Source organism: Phalaenopsis equestris, unplaced genomic scaffold (assembly GCF_001263595.1).
Source record: "Phalaenopsis equestris unplaced genomic scaffold, ASM126359v1 Scaffold000869, whole genome shotgun sequence".
Classification (NCBI taxonomy): Eukaryota; Viridiplantae; Streptophyta; class Magnoliopsida; order Asparagales; family Orchidaceae; genus Phalaenopsis; species Phalaenopsis equestris.
In genome coordinates, this window is record NW_018165309.1 from 120,518 (window position 1) to 144,714 (window position 24,197).

At 33.2% G+C, this 24,197-nt stretch overlaps 2 protein-coding genes across 6 annotated transcripts; both read left to right on the top strand.

Annotated features, from left to right (window-relative positions):
- The first annotated feature begins 1,381 nt into the window (after nt 1-1,381).
- On the top strand, nt 1,382-9,933 carry LOC110031938 (pentatricopeptide repeat-containing protein At3g20730). Of its 5 annotated transcripts, XR_002294801.1 has the most exons (5): nt 1,382-2,377; nt 3,136-4,035; nt 4,105-4,351; nt 9,170-9,387; nt 9,522-9,933. XR_002294801.1 is itself a non-coding variant. In XM_020735388.1 (2 exons), exons 1-2 carry the CDS (start codon nt 1,645-1,647, stop codon nt 4,212-4,214), a joined length of 1,812 nt encoding a protein of 603 aa, XP_020591047.1. In that variant the 5' UTR covers nt 1,382-1,644; the 3' UTR covers nt 4,215-4,516. The 5 variants fall into 5 exon arrangements, 1 of the variants encoding a protein (XP_020591047.1); XR_002294798.1 differs by having other exon boundaries at nt 3,136-4,351; XR_002294800.1 differs by having other exon boundaries at nt 3,136-4,351; nt 9,628-9,933.
- A 4,365-nt stretch (nt 9,934-14,298) lies between these two features.
- Nucleotides 14,299-23,798, top strand: LOC110031933 (thiamine-repressible mitochondrial transport protein THI74-like). The gene is made up of 5 exons (XM_020735382.1): nt 14,299-14,549; nt 14,687-15,303; nt 15,401-15,821; nt 23,133-23,384; nt 23,505-23,798. Exons 2-5 carry the CDS (start codon nt 14,716-14,718, stop codon nt 23,555-23,557), a joined length of 1,314 nt encoding a protein of 437 aa, XP_020591041.1. The 5' UTR covers nt 14,299-14,549; nt 14,687-14,715; the 3' UTR covers nt 23,558-23,798.
- Nucleotides 23,799-24,197: the final 399 nt, after the last annotated feature.

Below are 24,197 nucleotides of genomic sequence, written 5' to 3' on the forward strand. Positions count from 1 at the left end.
CAAGATTGATGTTTTAATATTGGTATTTTAAGAAGTTTAAATAGATAGATTCAATATTTGAAGGACATATTTATGGAATTCAGGAGTTTGAATTACAGTCCAGTGATGACATGAGTTGGAAAGGCTTGGAAAAAGGATTAACCAACTATGGAAAAAAGGCAAACTCTTGGGATTGAAATTGGGAAATCTTTTAAGGAGTTGTGTATGATATAATTAGAATGAAGTTAAAAAGGAATTTGGAATGGATTGTATTTGTTAGATTTGTACATAATAGGTTAGGTTTGAAAAGTCTAACTTGCAAGGTTTAATTTGAAAGGTTTAAGTTGAAAAAATTGATTTGAAAGGTTTGAATTGAACGATTTGATTTGAAAATTTTAAGTTGAAAGGCTTAAGTTGAAAGTTTTGATTTTAAAAGTTTGAGTTGACATGCTGATTTGAAACGTTTGATTTAAAAGTTTGAGTTGAAAAGATTGCATTGATTTCTAGATAGAATTTGAAAGTCTTATCCCAATGTAAGTCTAGACTCTACAAAGAGACTAAATAGGCGGGCCAATCTAAATTTGGGCATGACGTCTCCGGTCAAGATACCCACGATTTTATGTTACCTCGAGCTCATCGGTAGCCATAGACTATTAACTAGCCAAATAGTTAGAGGTCTCCACTATTGAAAGCAATGATGATTGTATTCCTTCTTAACTATTAGATGGTTGGAGGTGTATTTGTCAATAATTGTATGTTACTTCATCTTAGGGCACCTACATAATCAAAGGGATTATAGACTTAGGGCTTTATATGTCCTAGTTCTAGCACGAACTAAGGGTACCTAGTATTCTAACTTAGAATTCTATATTTAGGCTATTCTATGGGTGTGATGGACATGGGTTTTTTTTTTTTTTAAGCTGGTTTACCTAGGGTTTACAATTGATCAACTTAAGTGTGAATTTAATTATTTAAGTTGGGGAATTTTAGGTGTTTATTTTCTTAAGGTTTGATATTTTATTATTTTTATTTGGTTAAACTTCCTAGTTTCTCGATCAACATAAGAATCACGATGTTCTAAGTTTTGTTAGATCCTTTGGTTTTATAACCTATGTTGATGTTTTTCATTTGGCTTTTATCTTAAATTTAGTTTCCAATATTGGTTTATCAATAAAATTTATGAATTAAAAGATTTTACATGTATGTTATTTATATTTTCATATTTAACATCCATGCTTTATTTTTATTTACATTCTTAATACTTAATATTTCATTTGCAAAATAATTGTTTATCATTCTCATAATTTTATATAAAGATAATATTTAGTGGAGGACCTCCATTTTGATATGTATTATCTTAGATAGAGTCTCTCTTAGGACATGTTTGAGGCAGCTTGGGAGCCTTTTTAAAAGTGCTGCGGTACCATTTGGATCTCCGCTTATGCAATAAATTGTACCCGCCTTCGTAAGCTGACTGCTGCTCCAGCTCGAGTGTTCGATTGTCCAGAATTCTTCTTATGCTCTTTCCCCGCGCTGCTAAAGCTCTTTCTTTAGTTCGCTCAAAAAGGAGACATCTTTAGTCCGTCAATGACGTCAAATTCCCTCTCTTTAAATCCTTCTGAACTCATTCCGCGCTGCTGAGTTTGTTCGTTGCATCATGTTTCCATGAACTTGGTCGGGAGAAGATCAATTGGCTCTTGGCCCAATTTGAGACATGAAACCGAATCCAAAGTCCTCGCTCTGTGCAACCTCGGCCAGCTCAGAGAAGCGCTTGAAACCTTACACTCGTACCGGAACCCACTGGCTTCTTCCATTTACTCGAATCTTTTGCAGGTTTGTGTCGACACCAACGCCAAAAAAGAAGGAAAATTCCTCTATGACCATCTTTTTGCTCGTGGATATCTTCCAAACCTTCACCTGAACACCAAATTTATCATCTTTTTCGCTAATGCTGGAGAATTGGTTTTGGCTCGAAACGTATTTGATGGAATGCCAGAACCAGATGTGGTCTCTTGGACTGCATTAATCTCGGGATACTCGCAAAATGGGTTCTTGTATGAGGCCCTTGACATATTTGTTTTGATGCATAGGTGGTGTAACAAGGCCAACCAGTTTACTTATTCAAGTGTTATCAGGGCATGCACTGCTACCCGTTGCATTAGAAGCGGATTGCAGATTCAAGGTTGCGTTGAGAAGAGCAGATTTAGGCAGAATTTGTATGTGAATGGTGCTCTTGTGGATTTTCACTTGAAATGTGGAATGCTTGAGGATGCTTGGAGTTTGTTTTGGGGAATGGAGGATAGAGATGTTGTGCTGTGGAATTCCATGATTGGGGGGCATTTAGTTCGTGGTTTGGCCGATGATTCGTTCAAATTGTTTATCTCAATGTTGGAAGAAGGTAACCATTTGGAATTATAATTTTAGAGAGGTTGAAATGTACATTTTTAGTGTCTTTCATGATGTCATCATATGGTTGTCTTGCCGTGTAATTGTTCTTTGTTGATTATGTTTGGAGCTTACCTGTTATATTTTTTTGTTAGTAGCATATCATTTTGTTATTTTATTAGTAAGTTAACATGATTGCTACTTCAACATCAGTAGACATGTATGAGATTTCAAAGTATTTTTCTTCTTTTTGACCCACAGTTTTATTGTAAATTATGAACTCAGCAGGAAACTTGTTACTCAGTCTAAAACGCAATCCTAGAAATAAGTATACTGAAACATTAATGAATAGGATTTTTGGGTTGCAGTTCAAGTGATCAAAGTAAGAGAATTGACATGAATAATTATGCATGAACAACAAAGGAGCTTGAGTGTTATGAAATGATATGGGATATGGGAGCTATTTCCAAGGCTCATTTGATTGCTTGCAGATGAAAATTAAGTTTTAGAAAATGAGAATTTTGTTTTCATTTATTTTCATTGTGAAATTAAAATCCTCAATTTTGACGGATTTTAAAGATTTTTGAAGAGTTGAAAATTCATGTTATTTCTAACCCCAACATCCAACCAAATGACTGGCTCTCAAAAGTAATCAATTTTTCAACATATTTTTTCCAACTTTATGCACCAAATGAGCCCTAAAATAATACTGTGTCCACTTTACTTTGCTTTATGCTGTTATTTTTGAAAATTAATGAATGATTTATGCAGGTAAGTTTCCAGACCATTTCACATTTGCAAGCATCCTGAAGGCATGTGGTTTAAGAAAGGATTTCTTAAATGCTGATAAGATGCATTCCTTGGTTATCAAATCAGGGTGTTCAAGTCATTATGCCGTCTCTGGATCACTTATTGATGCGTATGTCAAATGCAAGAGAATGTGTAGTGCCAGGTTGCTTTATGACTCTTTGCCTGAGCAGGACCTTTTTTCCTGCACTGCCTTGATCACTGGATATTCAACAGATGGAAGTTTTAGCAGGGATGCACTGAAGCTTTACTGCAAATTCAACCAAACAGGCATGAAAATTGATGATGTTATCCTATGCTCCATGCTTAATGTTAGTGCCAATGAAGCTTCGCTGGACCTCGGAAGGCAGATTCATGCTTGTACAGTGAAAAATCAATCTAACCATGATTTGGCTTTGCACAATGCCCTTGTTGATATGTATGCCAAATCTGGAGAGCTCCAAGATGCCCATCTTGCTTTTGATGAGATAAAAAATAAAAATGTGATTTCATGGACTTCTTTGATTACTGGTTATGGTAAACATGGCCAGGGTGAAGATGCAGTGATGCTCTTTAATAAGATGGAGGATAATGGGGTGAAACCAAATGATGTTACATTTCTTTCCCTTATCTCTGCATGTAGTCATACTGGTCTCGCAAGAAAAGGAATGAATTTTTTTGATTTGATGGTCAACAAATATGCCATCCAACCTAGATCCGAACATTACTCTTGTGTTGTTGATCTTCTTGGACGTGAAGGTCTTATTAATGAAGCTTATAATTTTGTAAAGACAATGAATTTTAAACCCAACATATCAATTTGGAGTGCTATGCTTGGGGCTTGTAGGATACATGACAATAAGTCTATTGGAGAAGTTGCTGCTGGTAATCTTCTAGCCTTTTATCCTCAGAAATCAGTAAACTATGTTGTCCTTGCTAATATATATGCAGCAGCTAGTTTGTGGGAGAATGCATGGAAGACAAGGAACTTAATGGAACAAAAATCGATTCAAAAAGACAGAGGATGCAGCTCTATTTACCTTGTTGGGAATGCGCTGTTGTAAAACTTCACCCTTGAGGGTATGATTCAAAAAAACCATGGATTCAATGTTTCCCTTCTTGTTGCCTGGTCTCAAAATGTTACAGTGTAGATTCTCTTTTCTCTACATGCAACAATTGGTTGAAGAAATAACTATTGGTGGTATGCTTTTCTTCAACCTTGTTCCCTGACATGTGCATATTGAACTATTATACTTGTGAAAATTGCTATGATTATTTTTGTAAGAATGATTTATTTAATTGATATTTGACCGTGTTTTTATCTGTCGTGAACCTCGACTTATCGTATGTTATTTATGTTGGTAGTTGCGGGGCTAGAAATTTTGTAAGAGCTTAGCTAAACCTCTTAAAAAACTAGACTCTTCTCATCCATGCTTGGGATTGGCATTAGTGATTAAAAAAATGTAAATTTATTAATATATATAAAATCATTAAATATTAAGTTTTTTAAAAATTTATAGTATATAATATCTGTTTTTTACATTCTAAAAGTATTGAATGATTATATCATTGTCGATGCTATCTAATATTCATTTCTTAATATAGGTGATTAAGGTATCATTCATTCATTCACTAATCTGCTATTTTATTCTGTTGTCATTTCTTATTATTGTAATAGAGGGCTCTTTAATACTTGTTATAGTAATGAGCAAAATTAATGCTAGCTTCAATTGCTTAAAAAAAAAAGAGGATATTTGTTTGACAGATTTTTTCTTTCAGCTGAATTGGATTTAAATTCAGTGAAATATATATATTTGATATCACAAAGAATTTATGGCGCCTTTAGTGTTAATAACTATAAGCCACATGAGTTCTCCTGGACTAGAATTGTACTGATAACAAAGACATCATTCTTAATGGCTAGTAAAAATTGTTTCACATTTTGTAGTGTATTCCCTCGGGATCCTAACTTTAATAATTAAGATTAGTCCAAATGTGGACTGCATTGGGTTTTATTCAGTCACATTCCTACCAGGTGAAACTATGGAAAATATTGGAGGAAGTTATTTTGATATTTTGGTAAAGAAATCTTTGTTTGAGTCAAATTACCTTTTCGGGTACACGATGCATGATTTATTACATGAATTAGTATAATCTATGTTTGCACAATAACGCTTCAATCTGGTGGGGGATAAAAAGTTAGCTTTTACAATTCCTAAAAATGTATTTGTTGATCTAAAAACGTTAAAAATAAAATAAAAAATTGAAAAAATAGCATTTCAAACAACTTAAATGTGAAGAAAGTAATTGCAAACATGTTGAATTCTCTCAAAAAGGGGAAGCTTGATTTGGAATCATTTGATGCACTTAATGTGAATCTGAAGTTTGAAGTGATGCTCAATAAGTTCTTACTTGTTCCGGATGACATTTAAGAGTAGGTTGCACCTCTCTAGCTAATGGAAGTTTGGATAGTATGATTTTTGTAACTACTCAGATAGACTCTGTTGCATTGATGATTACAAAGGTGATTAAAAATAAACGAACACTGAAATTTGAGGGCTTGGAGGTGGATGATTGTTTACAGCTCATCAACAGCCATGCATTTGGGAAATTGGAAATTTTGATGACTTGTTTTCATGCATCAGATTACTGCTGTTTGTAATTTTCCTGTTTCCATGCTCAATATATTGGAGGTAGATAGCATTGGATGGAAAGTTTTGAACTGGATACAAGGCATTAGTAACTGTTGCAGTCATTTGAAATCTATTTACCCTGGTATTTGCTCTCCAAACATCGAATCTCTTCTTCTGGCTAATGAAATAGCAAGACTTGCAACAATAAAAAACATTAAAATTTATGTTGTTCGGTTCTGATCTTTCTCAGAGAATTAATGATACCTTTGAGATAGACACTAAAATTACCTTATTACAAGAAAAAATCCACGAGATTCCTCTTATCACATAATTCGGCACACCAACCCTCCTCAGCATTCTTCACATTTAAAAAAGAGTCTGATTTTTAATGGCAAAAATCATTAATATGCTCCAACTCCGCAATTCGATAACAAGTCTCACTCTTAACTTAAAACCCATCCAGTCCGTGGAGAAGAGTTAGCCTCCCAATCTCTAGCATCCAAGAGAAGTTATCAGCGCTTGGCTGAAAAAAGAAAATACGACGGCTTTGGTCTTATGCTGCTTCTCTAGCAGATTTCAGCCCCGCCTTAATGTATGTCTGTCATCTAACTTCAACTTTTTTTTTTGGAAACCCAATCTCAAAATTAATTATAGAAAGGAAGATTTACATGCTTACTGCCCAATAGGAAAAGAGCTATAGTGGAATCCAAAGGAAAAGAGAAACAGGTAAATGAAAGTTACAGATTTTAATAGTCGAAGGAAGCCAAACGCTCTACCCGGTTTCACACTGACCAAAAGACCCAGACAAAGAAGGGACACCAAGTGTGCCATCCAGAGGGGAAGTAATAAGCTTCCAAGTAAAGACAATGTTGCCCAAGTAGTTGCAATGAAGAACAACGAAGAAGATTGTTCTTTGAGCGAAAGAGGCTGAGCTGCGAAGGAGAAAGCAAGGCGAGATCTCTACGGATTCGGTAGGAAAAAGGCGGGAAGGGAAGAAACGGTGAAATGTGGGAGAAGGGGTCTATGTCAGCAGAAACAGGAGAAGTGTGGGTGACATGGTGTAGACGGCCAAGAGAGCGTGAGAGTTACAGAGTGGTATATTTGCTGAATGGAGAAGTTTAGGGTGATTGTTTTGTTATATTAAAACTTGTGGTGTTAAGTGAGTAAAATATATAGTTTGGGGTGATATGTATGTAAATCTCCCAATTTAAAATTTTGATTATGCTTGTTAACAAAATATATTTTTAAATTATTAATATAATATATATAATTATTATATGCTTAGGTGGATGAGTGGCTTGACACTTGAGAAAAAAAGTGAAATGAATATATCTGTAGGTGTAGCTCCAGTGACAGATAAAATTAGAGAGAGTCGTCTTAGATGATTTGGTCACATTAAATGTGGACCATCTGACAATTCGGTTAGGAGAATAGATGTTTTAGACTCGTATGCTAAGAAAAATAGAAGTAGAGCTAGAAAGACTTTGGCATATTGTATAAAAAATGATTTTAATTTATTAGAACTAAATAAAAATATGACACTCAATAGGACGCAATGGAGAAAAAGGATCAATGTAGCCAACCCCACTTAATGGGATAAATGTTTGTTGTTGTTGTTGTTGTATTATTTTATGGCTTGAACTTGATAACACATTAGTGCATGTTTTATATATATATTTTCTATTTCTAAGTTTTTAAAAATATAATTCCTTATGTTAAAAAAATATATTTGCTTTAATAAACACTAAGATAAATTTAGAAAATTAAAAAAAATTAAATTACTTTTCGTTTTCAAACTAAACCCGACCATCTTTCGATTGACTCATCGCCACTCCTACATCTCATCACCAACGTTCTTACTCTTTTTCTCAGCTGATACCCACCCCAACTTGCTTCCTCTTGCCACTTGAAGCCTCTTCCATCACACGGCAACTGCCACCAGTTCCTTGGCCAGCACAAAACTTTAACCACCATCAATGTCCTGCCTCTGTCAAGCCTTTGACCACCACAAACAACTGACTATCAACACCAATATGATGAGCAGGCTCTTGTAAACTAGAGCTAGATGGATGAGCATTGAGGTCGTGCTTATCTCTGTCTGTCGGTCTTCTTTCCTTTCTTTCTCTTATTACTTTTATTTTCCTTCATTTTTTTCACCTTTCTCCCCCCTTTTGCTATGATTTTTTTCTTTTTTGTGAAGCAAAGTGTCTTGAGGAGTTTGTTGTGGCTAAAAGACACTGTAGATCATTTTCTTTCTTTACCATTTGGTTAGGTCAAAAGCTTAATTTTCTACCTTAGTTATGTGTACTTATACCTGGGATTGTCATGTTGGAACATAAACAAAATAATAAATGCATGATAATGGCAAATATATTTTAATTTCATGTTAAAAAACAAAAAATAAGAGAAAGAATACATTAAAAATAAAAACAATTAAGTTTAAAAAATATAGTGATGCCAAATGACACTTTAATAGATTAGTTTGAATGAGATGGGTCATATTCATACTGGACTTGTTCCTTAAAAAAGAACAAATGAATGAAATTGAACAAACAGCTGATTCATTCATTCACCATTCTACTTGCATCAATTTTTATCATTTAACTTACATTATGACATTGTGGTAATACCTTTTTTGCTCTAATGCAAGCATTAAAAATATTATGCAAGCTTTTTTTAGTTTATGTATACTCCTAATATTGCTTGGATAGTGTTATTTAAAGTCATATTACTCTAATGAACTAGGTTCATCAAATTGCTAAGCCTTTGAACCACTTGCCTCAATGCTAGCTCTGTAGCTAAATTCACCAGAAGAAAAGGCCTACTTGCTAATGAAATCATCAAGTTTCCAATTATCGTCTGTCCGCGTAGAATGAATTCGCCAGAGAACTTGCTTCCAATGAATTCAATAGTCACAACGAACGTGCCAACATTACGTCTCATCAAGTGTTATGTAACTATTTTGACAGCGATTGCTTGAAACTTTTTTCGTTTTTTGTGGGGTGCTATGCTTTTTAGGATACAATCGTCTTAGATGGTTTGGTAACATTAAACGTCAACCAACTGATGATCTGATTAGAAGAGTAGATGTTTTAGATTCGACTTCTGTTAAGAAAGACAGAGTTAGACCTTGAATGACTAAGGCATATTGTATAAAAAATGATCTTAATTTATTAGAATTAAGTTAAAATATGACACTAAATAGGACGCAATTGAGAAAAAGGATTCATGCAGTCGACCCCACTTAGTGGGATAAAGGTTTTGTTGTTGTTATGCTTTTTTAGGATACATGAAAAATGTCTCTAGGAAAAGTTGCTGCTGGTGATCATCTTACCTTATATTTTTCGAAATCAATAAACTTCATTCTGCAAATATATATGCAACAGCTAGTTTATTCAAAATTGCATGGAGGACAATAAAGTTAATGGACAGAAAATCAAGAGAGATCCAAGACGTGCCTCTATCTACCTTCCGGAGCATGTGCTCTTGTAAATCTCACCTCGAGGGTCAATGCTTCAGTGTTCGTTCCCACGCAACAGAATGTTAGACGGCGAATTCTCTCCTCTCTACATCCAAAAATGTGTTGAAGAGATGATTGTTCTTGGTATGCTTTCTGAAACCTTGCATATTACTCTGTTACACTACTGAAATCAACTTATCATACATTGTTTATGTTAGAATGACTTGTTTGCTTGGCTAGCTTTTATTTTGCTGTAAATTATCATCTGACTTTTTCAGTTCTCTGACATCCATTGACATCCTTGCTGTTACCGACTTCATCATCGACACCTCAATGATATACAATGCGTTAATTGGTTTTACACTCTTCGACACTTCGAAGCAGCAATGTCAACCTATCATTTAGCCATGATGTTGTCTGCATGAGGACACAATCACTATTTGCGAGAGTTTACAACAATTATGGGCATATTATCTGAAGACAAATGGTGCTGGTCTCAAAATCCTTAAGGCAATCAAGGAAGTTGCTTTCTTTGAAGAATATGAAACCTGCACTGTATGAATCAACACATTCTCTAATATTGAGCATTAGGGTGAACCAACCAATATTCTGGGTACTAATTCTGATGTGTTTGCTTGGTCTTCTATTGGAGATGTTGATGATAACCAACCTATATGTGTATGTTTTGAATGGGCTCATTGTATATATTTCAAGATAAATACTAAACTTAACCCAATTAATCAGCTCAGTGAGCTCATTTGACCAAAAAAATAATTGAGATGGGTAAATTGATGAACTAATCTTGTTAAAAATGATAAATAAATATTTGCTCATAATGATAAACTTATTTCATTGGAAAGCTTCCAAAAATATATCTTTTTTAATTTCAAATTTCAAATCCTTAAGAATAAAATTATGACCTTAATTAAATTAATGTGATTTGAGTTAACTAAAGTCTTTCTCATGAATTAAATTAATGAAAAATTATTTTTAAAATCAAAGTAGTTGACCACCCCTATTAAATTTATATAATTGAATTGATTTGTTCAATTCAATTAAATCACACTTGGATATTCCCTTGGCCAGTACCTCCTCTTTCATAATTTAATTATATTAAGTTATTTGATTAATCATTCAATTAAATCCAATTTGGAACCCCATTGGCTATCCTTTCTTTTCTTAATCAAATTAATTAAATTTAGTTATTTATTCTAATTAAGTTAAGTGGTTTGTTAAATATATCTCAGAGTTCAAATTAATTTCTTTTTTATTTCCCACTAAAATTTAAAATTAAACTAAATTCCTCCAAATTAGTTTAATTTAGAATTTTAAATTAATTATATCAAATAATAGGCCCAACTATATCATATATGTTATGATAAATTATTTTAAATTTACTTTTTGGCTACAAAACTTGAACTATTTCCTATACTATTTTCACATAATTTCCTTCATGCAAGAGACTATTTTAACAACCCCAAAATCCAAATCTCTCTCTTTCTTGTCTTAGCTGATATTCTCCACTCCACCTCTTATTTAGCCAAAATTTTCATCCACCATTGCATTCATTTAAAAACTTTGAGCACTTTCTTTTCTCTTGATTCTCCAAGTGCATAGCTTCTTTCTTGAGAAAGAAAAAACTTGGAGAGTGTGTCCATCTTCCCATTGCATTCATTTAAAAACTTTGAGCACTTTCTTCTCTCTTGATTCTCCAAGTGCATAACTTTTCTCTTGAGAAAAATAAAAACTTGGAGAGTGTGTCCATCTTTTTCTTTTATAAGTGCTTCAAGGTTTCAACATCTGGTTTTAAAATATAGCTGGAACTTATAACTCAGATTTTTTCAACTTAACTTGAATTATCTTAAATTTTTTGTGTGATAAATGAAGCTTGAGTGTTAAATTGGAATACTCTTTATTGTTTCATCATGTTTGATCCTCATAAATTCATGCATTAATTTGAAATAGTTTTGCCATGACATTGCATTGCATTTAAACTAAAAGTATTGTGATAAATAAAATTTTATACTTGTCACCTTAACTTGATTGGGGATTATGAGAGAATAATTGTGTAATCCTTTGTAAGAGAAAACCCTTGTAGAATAGCTTGAAGAGTCGGTCGAAAAAAGCAAGCTAAGGAAATAACTCAAATTAATTCAGTTTAATCCTAACTTTTCAAAATTTATTACGGCTTGTAAGCAAAATTAAAAAAAAATAATAAAATTAAAGATAGCTTGATTTGTCGAGGGCATAGACCTTGAGCTATAATTTTTTTTTCTTTTAATTTTGATTGCTTAAATAATTGACCTCTCTAATAACTGTATATTGGGTTTTGCACTTGAAGTCCGTTTTGAAATTCCCTTGATTTTTTTTTTTCAACTTGTTTTCTATTTGAGTTGTTTGGTGGTGGTGAATTTTTAGTTCTCCATATTAACAAGTATCTCTCGAGTTATTTCTTTAACCGGTTACTTTGTAATCATCTGCGTGTAACACGAGCTCTACATTTACATCATCATTGAGAATATTAAACTCTATATTTTTTTGTGAATTATATCATAACCTTACTAAATTAGAAGTTTTAGAATTTAACCATTAAAAAATTTAAAAAAATATGATTTTATGTTGAATTTGCATAACTTTGGCTCTTTCCATTTATATGTTTAGGTCGTGGTGTTAGTACAACAAAAAAAAACTATAAATGTGTTACGCGTATAAAAAAAAGTACAAAATGAGAGCAATTTGTTTCTCAATATAATATGCTTGAGTCAAGTAGGCTAATGGAGATTTTGGGTTTGTGTTTGTCTTATTAAGAAATTGCCAAGCAACTATGTTTGAACTTGATTGATTCTTTAGTTCATCATGTGTCTATTGAGCTCATCCTGAACATATTGTATAATTACCCCGAACTCGGCCGACAACTTCATGATGCCTGAAGAGTTCATATTCATTTCGGCTGGCAAGTGCAACTTAGATAGTTGAATGTACATAACAAATATTCTAGCATTTAAGCAGTTTAACTAGAAAAGGGCATATTTGCAAAGGTACTCAACATATGAAATAATCAAACCATCAAGTCATTAAAGATTACTCACAAAATTCAGAATGAAATCACTAGACGGCATATGCACTCAGAACGAAGTTGCCACTAATCTTTTCTTAGACTCTCACCTTTAAAACTCAACAATGAGCTTGCTCAAGAAAACTCACTTAGAACGCTCACTCTTAGCATAAGACTGGCAAAGAGTTATTCAGGATTTTATAAATAATTTTCATGATGTACTTAAATTTTTTATATTAAACATTATTAAATCTTAGGGGCATTTACATACATATCCTATAATTTTTCTATCTTTATATATCTAACACGTGAACTTCTATATTTACGTACATAACTTTTAAATCTTTGACATCATACTGAAAATATTAATCTTACTAATCTTTTAAAAGTGAAATACATCTTTTCATGTATATGTAATGTTGTGAGATATGTACTACGTACTCAACATATGAAATAATCAAACCATCAAGTCATTAAAGATTACTCACAAAATTCAGAATGAAATCACTAGACGGCATATGCACTCAGAACGAAGTTGCCACTAATCTTTTCTTAGACTCTCACCTTTAAAACTCAACAATGAGCTTGCTCAAGAAAACTCACTTAGAACGCTCACTCTTAGCATAAGACTGGCAAAGAGTTATTCAGGATTTTATAAATAATTTTCATGATGTACTTAAATTTTTTATATTAAACATTATTAAATCTTAGGGGCATTTACATACATATCCTATAATTTTTCTATCTTTATATATCTAACACGTGAACTTCTATATTTACGTACATAATTTTTAAATCTTTGACATCATACTGAAAATATTAATCTTACTAATCTTTTAAAAGTGAAATACATCTTTTCATGTATATGTAATAGCAATGTTTTCTAATATTTACTTTAATTCATTAATTGGGGGTCAAAATAACATGTAATAGCAATGTTTTCTAATGTATATATTAAAAGTTCGAGTATTGGATATGTAAAATATATAAGAATTGTGTGAAATGTTTGTAAATTATAGCATTAGCTTTCAATCTAAATGTATAAATAAAAATTCAAATGATGAATGCATTACATTTGGATTGTTAAAGCTTCTATCTATTACTGGCTCTAAATTTTCTCTCACTCGGATTTGACCAATACAATAATCTCATTAACTGAAGCACGAGAAGACATCAAATTCAGGCTGTCGTGTCGAAATCGACTGGTGGCTCATTATATACGATTTCGAGCCGAGCTGAAATTGAGTCATGCTTGATTCGAATCGAAATTGAAACGAGCTAGCTCCAATTGAGTTATTTGTATCTGTTTCAGCTCAGAATCGGCTCAATCCGGCTCAAAATTGAAACTAATTAGCTCAAATTGAACTTTTTTGGATCCGTTCCAGCCCAAAAATGGCTCAAAATTATCTTATATATTCAATTTTACTTGGTATAATTTTTTAAAATAATAAAAAGTATGAGTCGATCTAGAGTAAATTCAAGCCAATTTATATATTGTTTAAAATTGACTCGAAAAAAAAATGATTTATTTTAATAATAAAATATTGGTTTCACCCCCATAAATAATTCCAATACAATAACCACATTAATCGAAGGATCAAATTGAGTAGGGATGTTAATCATCCGATTTCGAAACGAGTTGGGGTCGATCTGAAATCAGCTCGAATTGATTTAATACGGCTCAAAATCAGCTCTTGACTCATTATATTCAATTTCGAGCCGAGCGGGCTCGATATTGAATTGATCTCAATTCAGCTCTAAATCAAAACGAGCTGGCTCAAATTGAGCTATTTGGTTCTACTTCAGCTCAGAATTTACTAGATTCAGATCAAAATTGATACTAACTAGCTCAAATTGAGTTATTTGAATCCGTCCCAGCTTGAAATCAACCCAAAATTTACTTAAAACTCGTGACTTGTTACATTAAATTTTACTTAATATTATTTATATAATTTTTAAAAATAAAAAAAATTTATGAGCAATTAACCATCTTCGAACTAAATTCAAAGCCCTAATTGAGAAAAGGAATAAGAAGTCAGATTCGAACTAGTTCGGTCCGCACGGCGGCGAAGTCCGACGCTCGAATCTGACTCCATTTTCTTCTTTTTTCTCTACGTCCTCGATCCGGGGCTACTGTGAATCTTCAATGCCCGTTTCCTCTGCCTCTTCATCCCAATTCCCGACAAGAGATTATTGATCTCTTCACATCGAACTTCATAGAATATCGGAACCTTTCCTTCTTTTCGTATAGGTTTTGCCCAATCTTTCTCTTTTCAAACGATGCTTGTTTCGCCTGAATCTAGATTTCTCTGCTATTTTTAGCAAAATTTTGTCTGATGATTTTATCTAACAAAATTTGAGTTGGTTTTAAATCTTTTGGCTTGACAGTAAGGGAACATCGACTACAGTGCTCTGGAATGGTTTTTCGTCGTTCAATGAGCAGAGACACATGGCGCTGGCTTTTAGGCCTGTCATACATTCTTGCTGTGGCAATGATTTGGATTTCTGCTAGCTATATTGTTCAATCAGTTGTGGATGCTGGAGTTTCTCCCTTCCTAGTTACCTACATATGCAATTCACTTTTTTTGCTTTATATTCCTATTGTTGAAATCGCCCGATTATTTGAGGATTCGGCTGAAATGTCCAGTTATCGAATAATGGATGTGCAAGATTCTGATTTTCGTGGTGCTAGTAGTTTGGAGAATCTAAACCTGCTCCATGACATCAACAACAATTCTGGTCCAATTGATGTACCTAGTCAAAGTGACAATAATAATTCATCTGGAAATCCTTCCAATGAAAAAGATGGAGAAAGTTTTGCTGTTGAGAATGAGTTTTCTGGTCAGCTAGGTTTGACTCTTTTTAACAAAGATTCAAGTCATCTAGTTGATGGGAAAGGCCAGTGGTCGAGATGTCGTGTAGCTAAAATCAGCCTTTTAATTTGCCCCTTCTGGTTTTTCGGTCAGCTAACCTTTAATTTATCTCTCAAATATACCACTGTGACAGTAAGTATCATTGAAAAAAGACTCTTTTCCTTCAAAGCAATGTATTTCTTTAATTTATTGGTAGTGACATCTCTATGATCTTTATTCCTATCTGCAGTCTAATACAATCCTAAGCAGTGCCTCTAGCCTATTCACTTTCTTCGTCTCCTTAGCATTCTTAGGAGAAAAGTTTACATGGGTTAAGCTAGTTAGTGTTCTCCTCTGTATGGGAGGAACAATAGTAGTAAGTATAGCTGATTCAAGTACCAATGCAAATTCAGTTGCTACAAATCCTGTCTTGGGAGACATTCTTGCCCTTATTTCAGCAACCTTATATGCTGTTTACATCTCCATGATTCGAGCAAAACTTCCTGATGAGGGTGATGGAAAGGTTCAAGCAAGCACAGCTCAGTTTCTGGGTTATTTGGGGCTTTTTAATTTTCTAATCTTTCTTCCAGTTGTAACTGTGTTGGATTTTACCAAGCTAGAGCCCTTTCACGTGCTTACATGGAAGCAACTTTGTCTTATTGTTGGCAAAGGTTAGTAGTCATCTCTACATGTAGATTTTTTGTTTTTAGTCAAATCTGTTAATTTTCTTTTGAAAGCATGGACTACATTATCTAAATCTTTATTTATATTGACTAGAAAAATTAACCATTTGTTTGGTACTTTGTCTTCCGTGTGAATAGCTTGTTTTCGTTGATTTGTGATCCATTTAGTTTTTATTACTTGCATTTTGGATAGTTTGGCTAAACTAAGTTGCTTTCAGTAATTGATGAATCGATGGAAGGAACACACTTTTCACACACACACACACACACATATATTTATATATATATATATATTCCCATGCCGATTCCTATTTTATTTGTTAGACCTTTCTTTCCATTTTATCGAGCATGCTTTAGTTTAGACTTACTTTGAGCAGAGCGGAGCGAAGCGGAAGAATCTATTCAAATCGGGAAGTTACGTTATGTGGGTTGGGGGTGCTGGGTCAACGCCCCGCTATACGGTACAGGGGTAATTTGGGAATTACATATTATACTGTAGGGTTTACTCTATGATTATAAATAGACTTGTTTGTAATCCTATGTCTTGATGAGAGCTGAATATCCTCTATTATGTAACTTCTTTTCTGAATATTGAAAAAGAAGTCGCCGCCCTGCTCCCAAGGATGTAGGCATCTTTGTCGAACCTCGTTAAATCTCTATGTTTTTTCTGGATTTGTGTCGATTCTTGTTTTTCTTCGCCCTTATTTCTCAACAAGTGGTATCAGAACGAGGTTCTAGGTATGGAAGAAAAATTTTTCCAGCGCAGGAACAAATAAGATTTTGGTCGAGGAGTTCGGCGGATAGGGCGTCCGATTCGTCGCAATTCGAAGTTCGCAGGAAGATGATCCTCGAAAGTTCGGTGTGAATAGACGAGTTTTGCGGCAATTTCGCAGGGAGGATCGCGACCAAGTCGAAGGACTCGCGACATTCAACGAGCAGGACTTCTTTTCATCCTCTCTGTGACTTAGTTCTATATTTTGGACTTGATAAATTTAACATGCTTTATCTTTGTTCATATGTGGTATTTTGTTGATAGAAAGATGCCTAAATCTTACTAGGTATGTTTATCTTAGTAGCATTATTGCCCATGAGTGTTTTTTTTCGCTTTGCATAGTCAGAGTCACTATTGGTTTAAGTAATGTGGAAGCTTCTGAGGATTCTACTTCTGTGAGTAAAGATACAAGCTAGCAATAAGTTTGCCATAAAGAATTTAATATGGAGGTTCAATTTCAAAATAAGATAAGAGTATTTTCCGAGGTACTAAGCTTGAAGTCGTCAAGTGTCGAGTTAGTCACAATAGTTTTAGCAAGTAGGTTTGAGAGTTTGCTCAAGGATTTTGATTTTTAGAATAAGATGATTCTTACTTTTCAATATAGTTATAAACTCGTAAAGAAAAACAATGCCAAAAGATTGTTGTTAAACTTCACTTATTTGAAGAAGTCGAGGTGGTCTGTTTGGGTGACTTAGAGTTTGGCATTTCATCTAATCACCCTGATTCTTTGTTGGACAAATTTACCTGAAATATTCATTGAGAAATTGATGACTAGAAGTACGAGATGGTTTTATAGAGGAAGTTCTTCATCTCTTACAAGTGAGCCAATTTGCTAGTGGTGCTAAGTTTTCTCTACGCTATTATATTCATTGTGGATCAATCTTTAGGGTTGTTATTAATTCTGTGAACCAACTACTGGTTGGGAGTGAAAGGAGGGTTTACAAATTGGGTGACTTAGAGTTTGGCATTTCATCTAATCACCCTGATTCTTTGTTGGACAAATTTACCTGAAATATTCATTGAGAAATTGACGACTAGAAGTACGAGATGGTTTTATAGAGGAAGTTCTTCATCTCTTACAAGTGAGCCAATTTGCTAGTGGTGCTAAGTCTTCTCTACGCTATTATATTCATTGTGGATCAATCTTTAGGGTTGTTATTAATCCTGTGAACCAACTACTGGTTGGGAGTGAAAGGAGGGTTTACAAATTGTAATATAAGCTTTCAACCAAGGCATTGTTCTCTTTTTTCCTTGGAATGCATCATGATGATGGGTTTAGAGAACTAAGTGAAAGAAAAAAGAAAAGAAGCATATCTTTATGAAGTTGGATGGTGAGTGATTGATTTGAACTAGGGCCAACTATTATTTAGAGAAATGAGTTATCATAGTCAAGGTAAATTGATGAAGATGAAACTATTGTTATGGACATTATAGATGGGCAACTTGTTCATACAGTTTATACGTCAAAATTCAAATAAATCTATTAGGCAAATATTCTTCTTGGCTAATCTTCATTGAACAAGTTGTCTAGTAATTTTTTCTTTAAATGTTCGTAATTTCTTATTTGAATATAATTTTGTTTTAAAGTTTAATATTTTTTGCATTTAAGTATAATATTCTTTCAATTTCTTGATAGGGTTGGTGTAGATGAACTAAACGAATATAAGTATAATATTCTTTCAATTTCTTGATAGGGTGGGTGTGAAATGAATATATTCGTGATAGGGTTGGTGTAGCTCCTGTGACGGACAAAATTAGAGAAAGTCGTCTTAGATGGTTTGGTCACATTAAACGTCGACCATCAGATGATTCGATTAGGAGAGTAGATGTTTTAGATTTGACTTGTGTTAAGAAAGGCAGAGGTAGACCTAGGAAGACTTGGGCTTATTGTATTAAAAATGATCTTAACTTACTAGAACTAAATGAAAATATGACACTAAATATGACGCAATGGAGAAAAAGGATTCATGTAGCCGACCCACGTAGGGGAATTAAGTTGTTGTTGTTGTTGTTGTTGTTGTTGTATTCTTTCAGTTTCTTGAACATAATCGGTTGGGATTAAGAAGCGGGGCTGACTTATAAGGCTTTTCGAGCCAAATTCACAAGTAAATGTGTAGCAAGTTGCCCCTTAAAAGAAAAGGTGAGTTATTCTCGATGATGGTGATAAAGAACCAGAAAAGAAAAAAAGTTCAACTTTAGTTCTCAAGATGAGGTCCCAAGATAAGTTGCTGACATTTTACCGAAGGTAGAGCCACTAACTATTTTGGTAGTCGATGAGGAAAAGTTAGTTGTAAGGTCAAACATATTAGTACAAGAGGAAGACAAAGATGAATTGTTACATTCATCCTCTTAAAGATTCCAAGCTAAGTTCTAAGGATGAAAGGGGTAAGTTAAACTTTTGATGGGGAAGCAAGGTTACAGTGATGGTTGATAGTGACACCAATGTTGGTCGTCTTTTTCTCAAAGATAAGTTTTACTCGACGGCTTTCAATCTAAAGCCTATTGTTTTTTTTGACTACCTCCATTAACTTGACTAGATTAACAATGGGTGATTGCGCATGTCGATGTTGAGTTGACTAATGCCGACTTGATAAACTTTTTTTTGGTCAAGGACCACAATCAACAAAAAATTCGACTTGAGTGGTGATTTATATCAAATTTGTAAGAAGGAAAGGATATCAATGCCTTTAAAATAAAGGATACAACAACAACAACAATAACAACAAGTCTTTCTCACTAAGTGGGGTCGGCTACATGAATCCTTTTTCTCCATTGCATCTTATTGAGTGTCATATTTTTGTTTAATTCTAATAAATCAAGATCATTTTTTGTACAATATGCCTAAGTCTTTTCAAGTCTACCTCTATCGTTCTTAACCTTCGAGTCTAAAACATCTACTCTCTTAATCGGATCATCAAATGGTTGACAATTACTGTGACCAAACTATCTAAGACGATTCTCTATAATCATGTCCGCCACTGGAGCTACCCCAACCCTATCACGGATATATTCATTTTGCATTTTGTCTCTTAAGTGCCAAGCCATTCATCCACCCAAGCATTCTCATCTCAACAACACTTAACTTTGTTTTATGTTTCTCTTTTAAAGGCAAACATTTTGCGCCATAAAGCATTGTAGGTCTCACCACCATGTTATAAAATTTTCCTTTTAGTGTAAGTGACACTCTTCTATCACACAATAGGCCCAATGCATTCCTAAACTTCAACTAACCAACTTGAATTCTACTAATAACTTCCCCATTTATATCACCATCACTTTGAACAATAGACCCAAGCTATCGGTCTTAGTTCCATCTCTTTCGTTTTAGTTCTACTCAAACGAAGGCCTTAGTACCTTGGTGTATGCTTTTCACTAACAATATTACGTTCCATGTATTCAGTCTTAGTTCTATCTCTTTAGTCTTATCCACAAGAAGGACATCATTAGTGAAAAGCATACACCAAGGTACATCCTCCTATAAATATCTAGTAAGAGCATCTATAACTAAAGTAAAAGATATGGGCTTAAAGTTGATCCCAGATGTAATCCAAACTGAAATAGGAAAATACTTGGTCAATCCTCCTTCTGTTCGAACACAAGAAACAGCTCTAGCATCTCCAAATGACTTCTCTTGGAATCTTATTGCAAGCTTTTCCTAAATCAATAAAAATTATATGTAGATCCTCCTTATTCTCTTTGTACTTCTCCATTAAACCTCTCAATAAATGTATAGCTTCCATTGTAGACTTACCCGACATAAATTCAAACTAATTATGAGAAATCTTTGTAGCACATCTTAACTTATATTCAATTACCCTCTCTCTTAATTTTAAAGTATGACACATCAACTTAATTCCTCTATAATTTGCGCACTCCTATGCATCCCCTTTATTCTTAAAAATGTGGACCAAAAGACTCTTCCTCCACTACTCAGGCATTTTTTTAGTTTTTAAAATAACATTAAAGAGTTTCGTAAGTCAAAAAACTCCTAAATCTCTTAGATATTTCCACGCTTCAATTACAATATCATCAGATCTTACTAATTTTTCACCATTAGTTTTGTTTAAAACCTCCTCAACTTCTTTTTTACTAATGTGGCAGTAAAAATAAAATACTTTATTTTTATTAACGATATTAAGATTACTAAGATTGATTGTATTTTTAGAACTTTATTGAAAATTTTATCAAAATAGATCTCCCACGTATGTTGAATATCTTTTTCTAAGAAAACTACCTATTGATTTTCATCTTTAATAACTTTTACTTGAGTGAAGTAATTACTGTTCTTTCTCTTTGCTTAGCTGGTTTATACATATATTTTTCAACTTTTTTATTATTTAATCTATTATAAAGATTACTAAAAGTAGAATTTTTAACGTCATAAATTGTTTTCTTAGACTCCCTATGAGTCATTTTATATTTTTTCCATATCTCTAAGCTTTTATATTTAAACTAATTTTTATAACACAAGTTTTTTATATTTTATATTTTTTTGCACATTATTATTCCATCACCAATTAATTTCATTCATATAATTTTTTTTTTCATGAACAGCCTAAATCTTAAAGTTTACTCGTAAAAATAATTTTATTTTTGTCTTTTAGGTGCCCACATCTAATTCTATGATGAGGATTCCTAGTATTTTTTTTAATTTACAACACTTCATCTTAAAATTCATAACTAATAACGTTGTTGAGTACTTAAATTCTTAATTGAAATGACCTTGCAATCTTTACATTTTTAACGATATCTTTTTCTCATAGGAAAATGATTAATATGTGTTTTATTAGATCAATTTTTATAAGTATAGTATGCTCATCTTTTTTCTTAAATAAAGTATTAGAAATAACAAAATCATACGTTAAAGCATAACCTAATATGACTCTACCTTCTTCATTAATTACTCCAAAATTGTAGCCACCATGAATATTTTTAAAATTTTCCTACCACTCTACCAACATATTTATTTAAATCTCTTCTAATAAAAATTTTTTCTTCAAGAGATATCATTTATTAATTCTTCTATGTTTTTCCAAAATTTTTCTTTATAAACTATATTTAAAACTACTTGAAAAGCATAAGCACTTATAAAATTAAAAATCTTTGTATCAAGGACAATAAGGGCTTTAATTATATCTCAAATTCTATTAATTTTTGCAGCATTATCTGTCAAACTTTTATCTATAATTACACCTACACTATTTCTAGTGCAACTCCTATCTGAATATCAAATTTTAAAATCTAAGCTATCAATCTCCTTAGTCTTTTCTCCAACTCATTTAGTTTCTGGAATACATAAGATATTTATCTTCTTATGAACCATAATATCAACTAATTCCATTAATTTATCCGTGAAAGTATCTATATTCCAAGTTCCTACCCTAATATTAGTTTCATAGACTAAATTCTTCACACACATTCGTTCGTAATGTGGGGACCCTGGCTTATTTGACACTACAACCAGGTGACGGTGCAACAGTCTTTTGCAGACTTCTCATTGTATTCAAGTCATACAACGCATTGCTTTTAGGGGATGCCCTAGTATTTTCTTAAGGAATTGAAGAATTTATGTCATGATTTTTTGACAAGGTGACGGTGCAACAGTCTTTTGCAGACTTCTCATTATATTCAAGTCATACAACGCATCGCTTTTAGGGGATGCCCTAGTATTTACTCAAGGAATTGAAGAATTTATGTCATGATTTTTTGACTTATTTTACGTTGTTATCGCGTGTCTTATGCAACCCACTAATGCTACCCTCCACTTTTCACATTCAGGGCTTGAGACCCGACAATGGCAGTGTTACCTTTTAAAAAAAGTATATTCTCTTAAAAATTTTATTAGTGACAAGAAAGAAAAAAAAACAAAGAATTTATAGGTTCAAGTCGAAGTCAAGTGCTATAGAAAAGGCTCTAAATCATTATTACATGTAAAAATGAATTAGTTTTGCTAGCTTGTAGAACATTATATGGATCTCTAAGGAGGTTATGCTTATTTGCAGTCTCTTGTGAATTCCATAAAAACTTTGTCTAGCTTTAGCGACTCAAATGACTGACTTTGTGTTGAATGTATAAGTGAGTTCAGGTAATCGTTAACGTAGCAGAACTCGTTACCAGTGACTTTAACGCTTCTGAGAGCTGTGCAGGCCGAATTAAATCGCCGAGTACAGTTTAGTAAATTCAAAGGCGTATTTATTATGTAATTTAACAAATAGCCTATAGGGAACCTGCTAAATCTTCTCGAGAGACATTTTGAGCCCAATCCTGTCAAACATGGGCTGAATAATCTCTTCCTTTCATATGTAAAAACCAAATTTTGAGAATGATTACTGATATCTATACCGTTCAAGGCAGGAGAAAACATTAAATAACATTCATAGTTTATTGCAAGTAGTTAAACTTAATTATCCTGCTTTTTACATGAGGATGAGCTTCGTATTTCCCAGCCTTGCCGCAGAAAATAAAGCTCATTTCTCTACCATCTCCTCTAAAACTGTGTGCTAACATGTCATCTCTTCTCCTTACAGGTCTGCTTGATAATGTTCTCAGCGATTACTTACAGGTAAGGGCCACTCAGTTAACTTCAACCACCGCGGCCACCGCCGGTCTTTCAGTTCAGGTCCCCTTAGCTGCTATTGTAGATTCTTTGACCGGCCATGCCCCTCGTCTTATGGAGTACATCGGAGCTGCTTCTATCATGGTGGGATTTGTCGGCATCAACATCCCCTCGAATGTCCTTAGCCATTCACAAGAGACCATGCATGAGCAGGTAGCCAAAAATCCTAGCTTTTCTACTGAGCTTGTTGAATTAGGCAGAACAGGAGTTTCATAAAAGCTACTTTATTTTCCATTTTTGTCTGTTTTGATCTCAGAGACCATGCATGAGCAGGTAGCCAAAAATCCTAGTTCTTCTACTGAGCATATTGAATTAGGCAGAACAGGAGTTTCATAAAAGCTTTTTTATTTTCCATTTTTGTCTGTTTTGATCTTTTGGAAAGCTTGTATAGCCATTCTTAGCCATTCACAATTTCCTTGGCCATTCTGGCTACCACATCCCTATATCCAGAGCTAAGCATTGTTTCTCATTCATATGTAGAATTTTAACATATCATGTAAAGTAATCAAGATTACTAGAACTAAATGAAAATATGACACTAAATAGGACGCAATGGAGAAAAAGGATTCATGTAGCCGACCCCACGTAGTGGGATTAAGGCTTTGTTGTTGTTGTTGTTGTTGTATGTAAAGTAATCAAGATGCATTTTGAATGATAATATGCGCGATTTACTCGAATAAATGTTTTGATATAATTTAATGATTTATTTTAATTGAGTAATATATATATATATATATATATATATATATATATATATAAATCATGTCATAGATCCTAGTTAATCCATATTTTATCCTCAATATATATATATATAATATTTTTAACATAAAATAGAGATAATTGTTTTCAATAATTCTAAAATAAGTTAATGAACATACCAAAATTATTTCATGATTTATAAAAATGATATCTATAATTTAAGACTATATTTGATCTCATTATATTTATAATAAAGAAATAAGACTTTATAATTTTT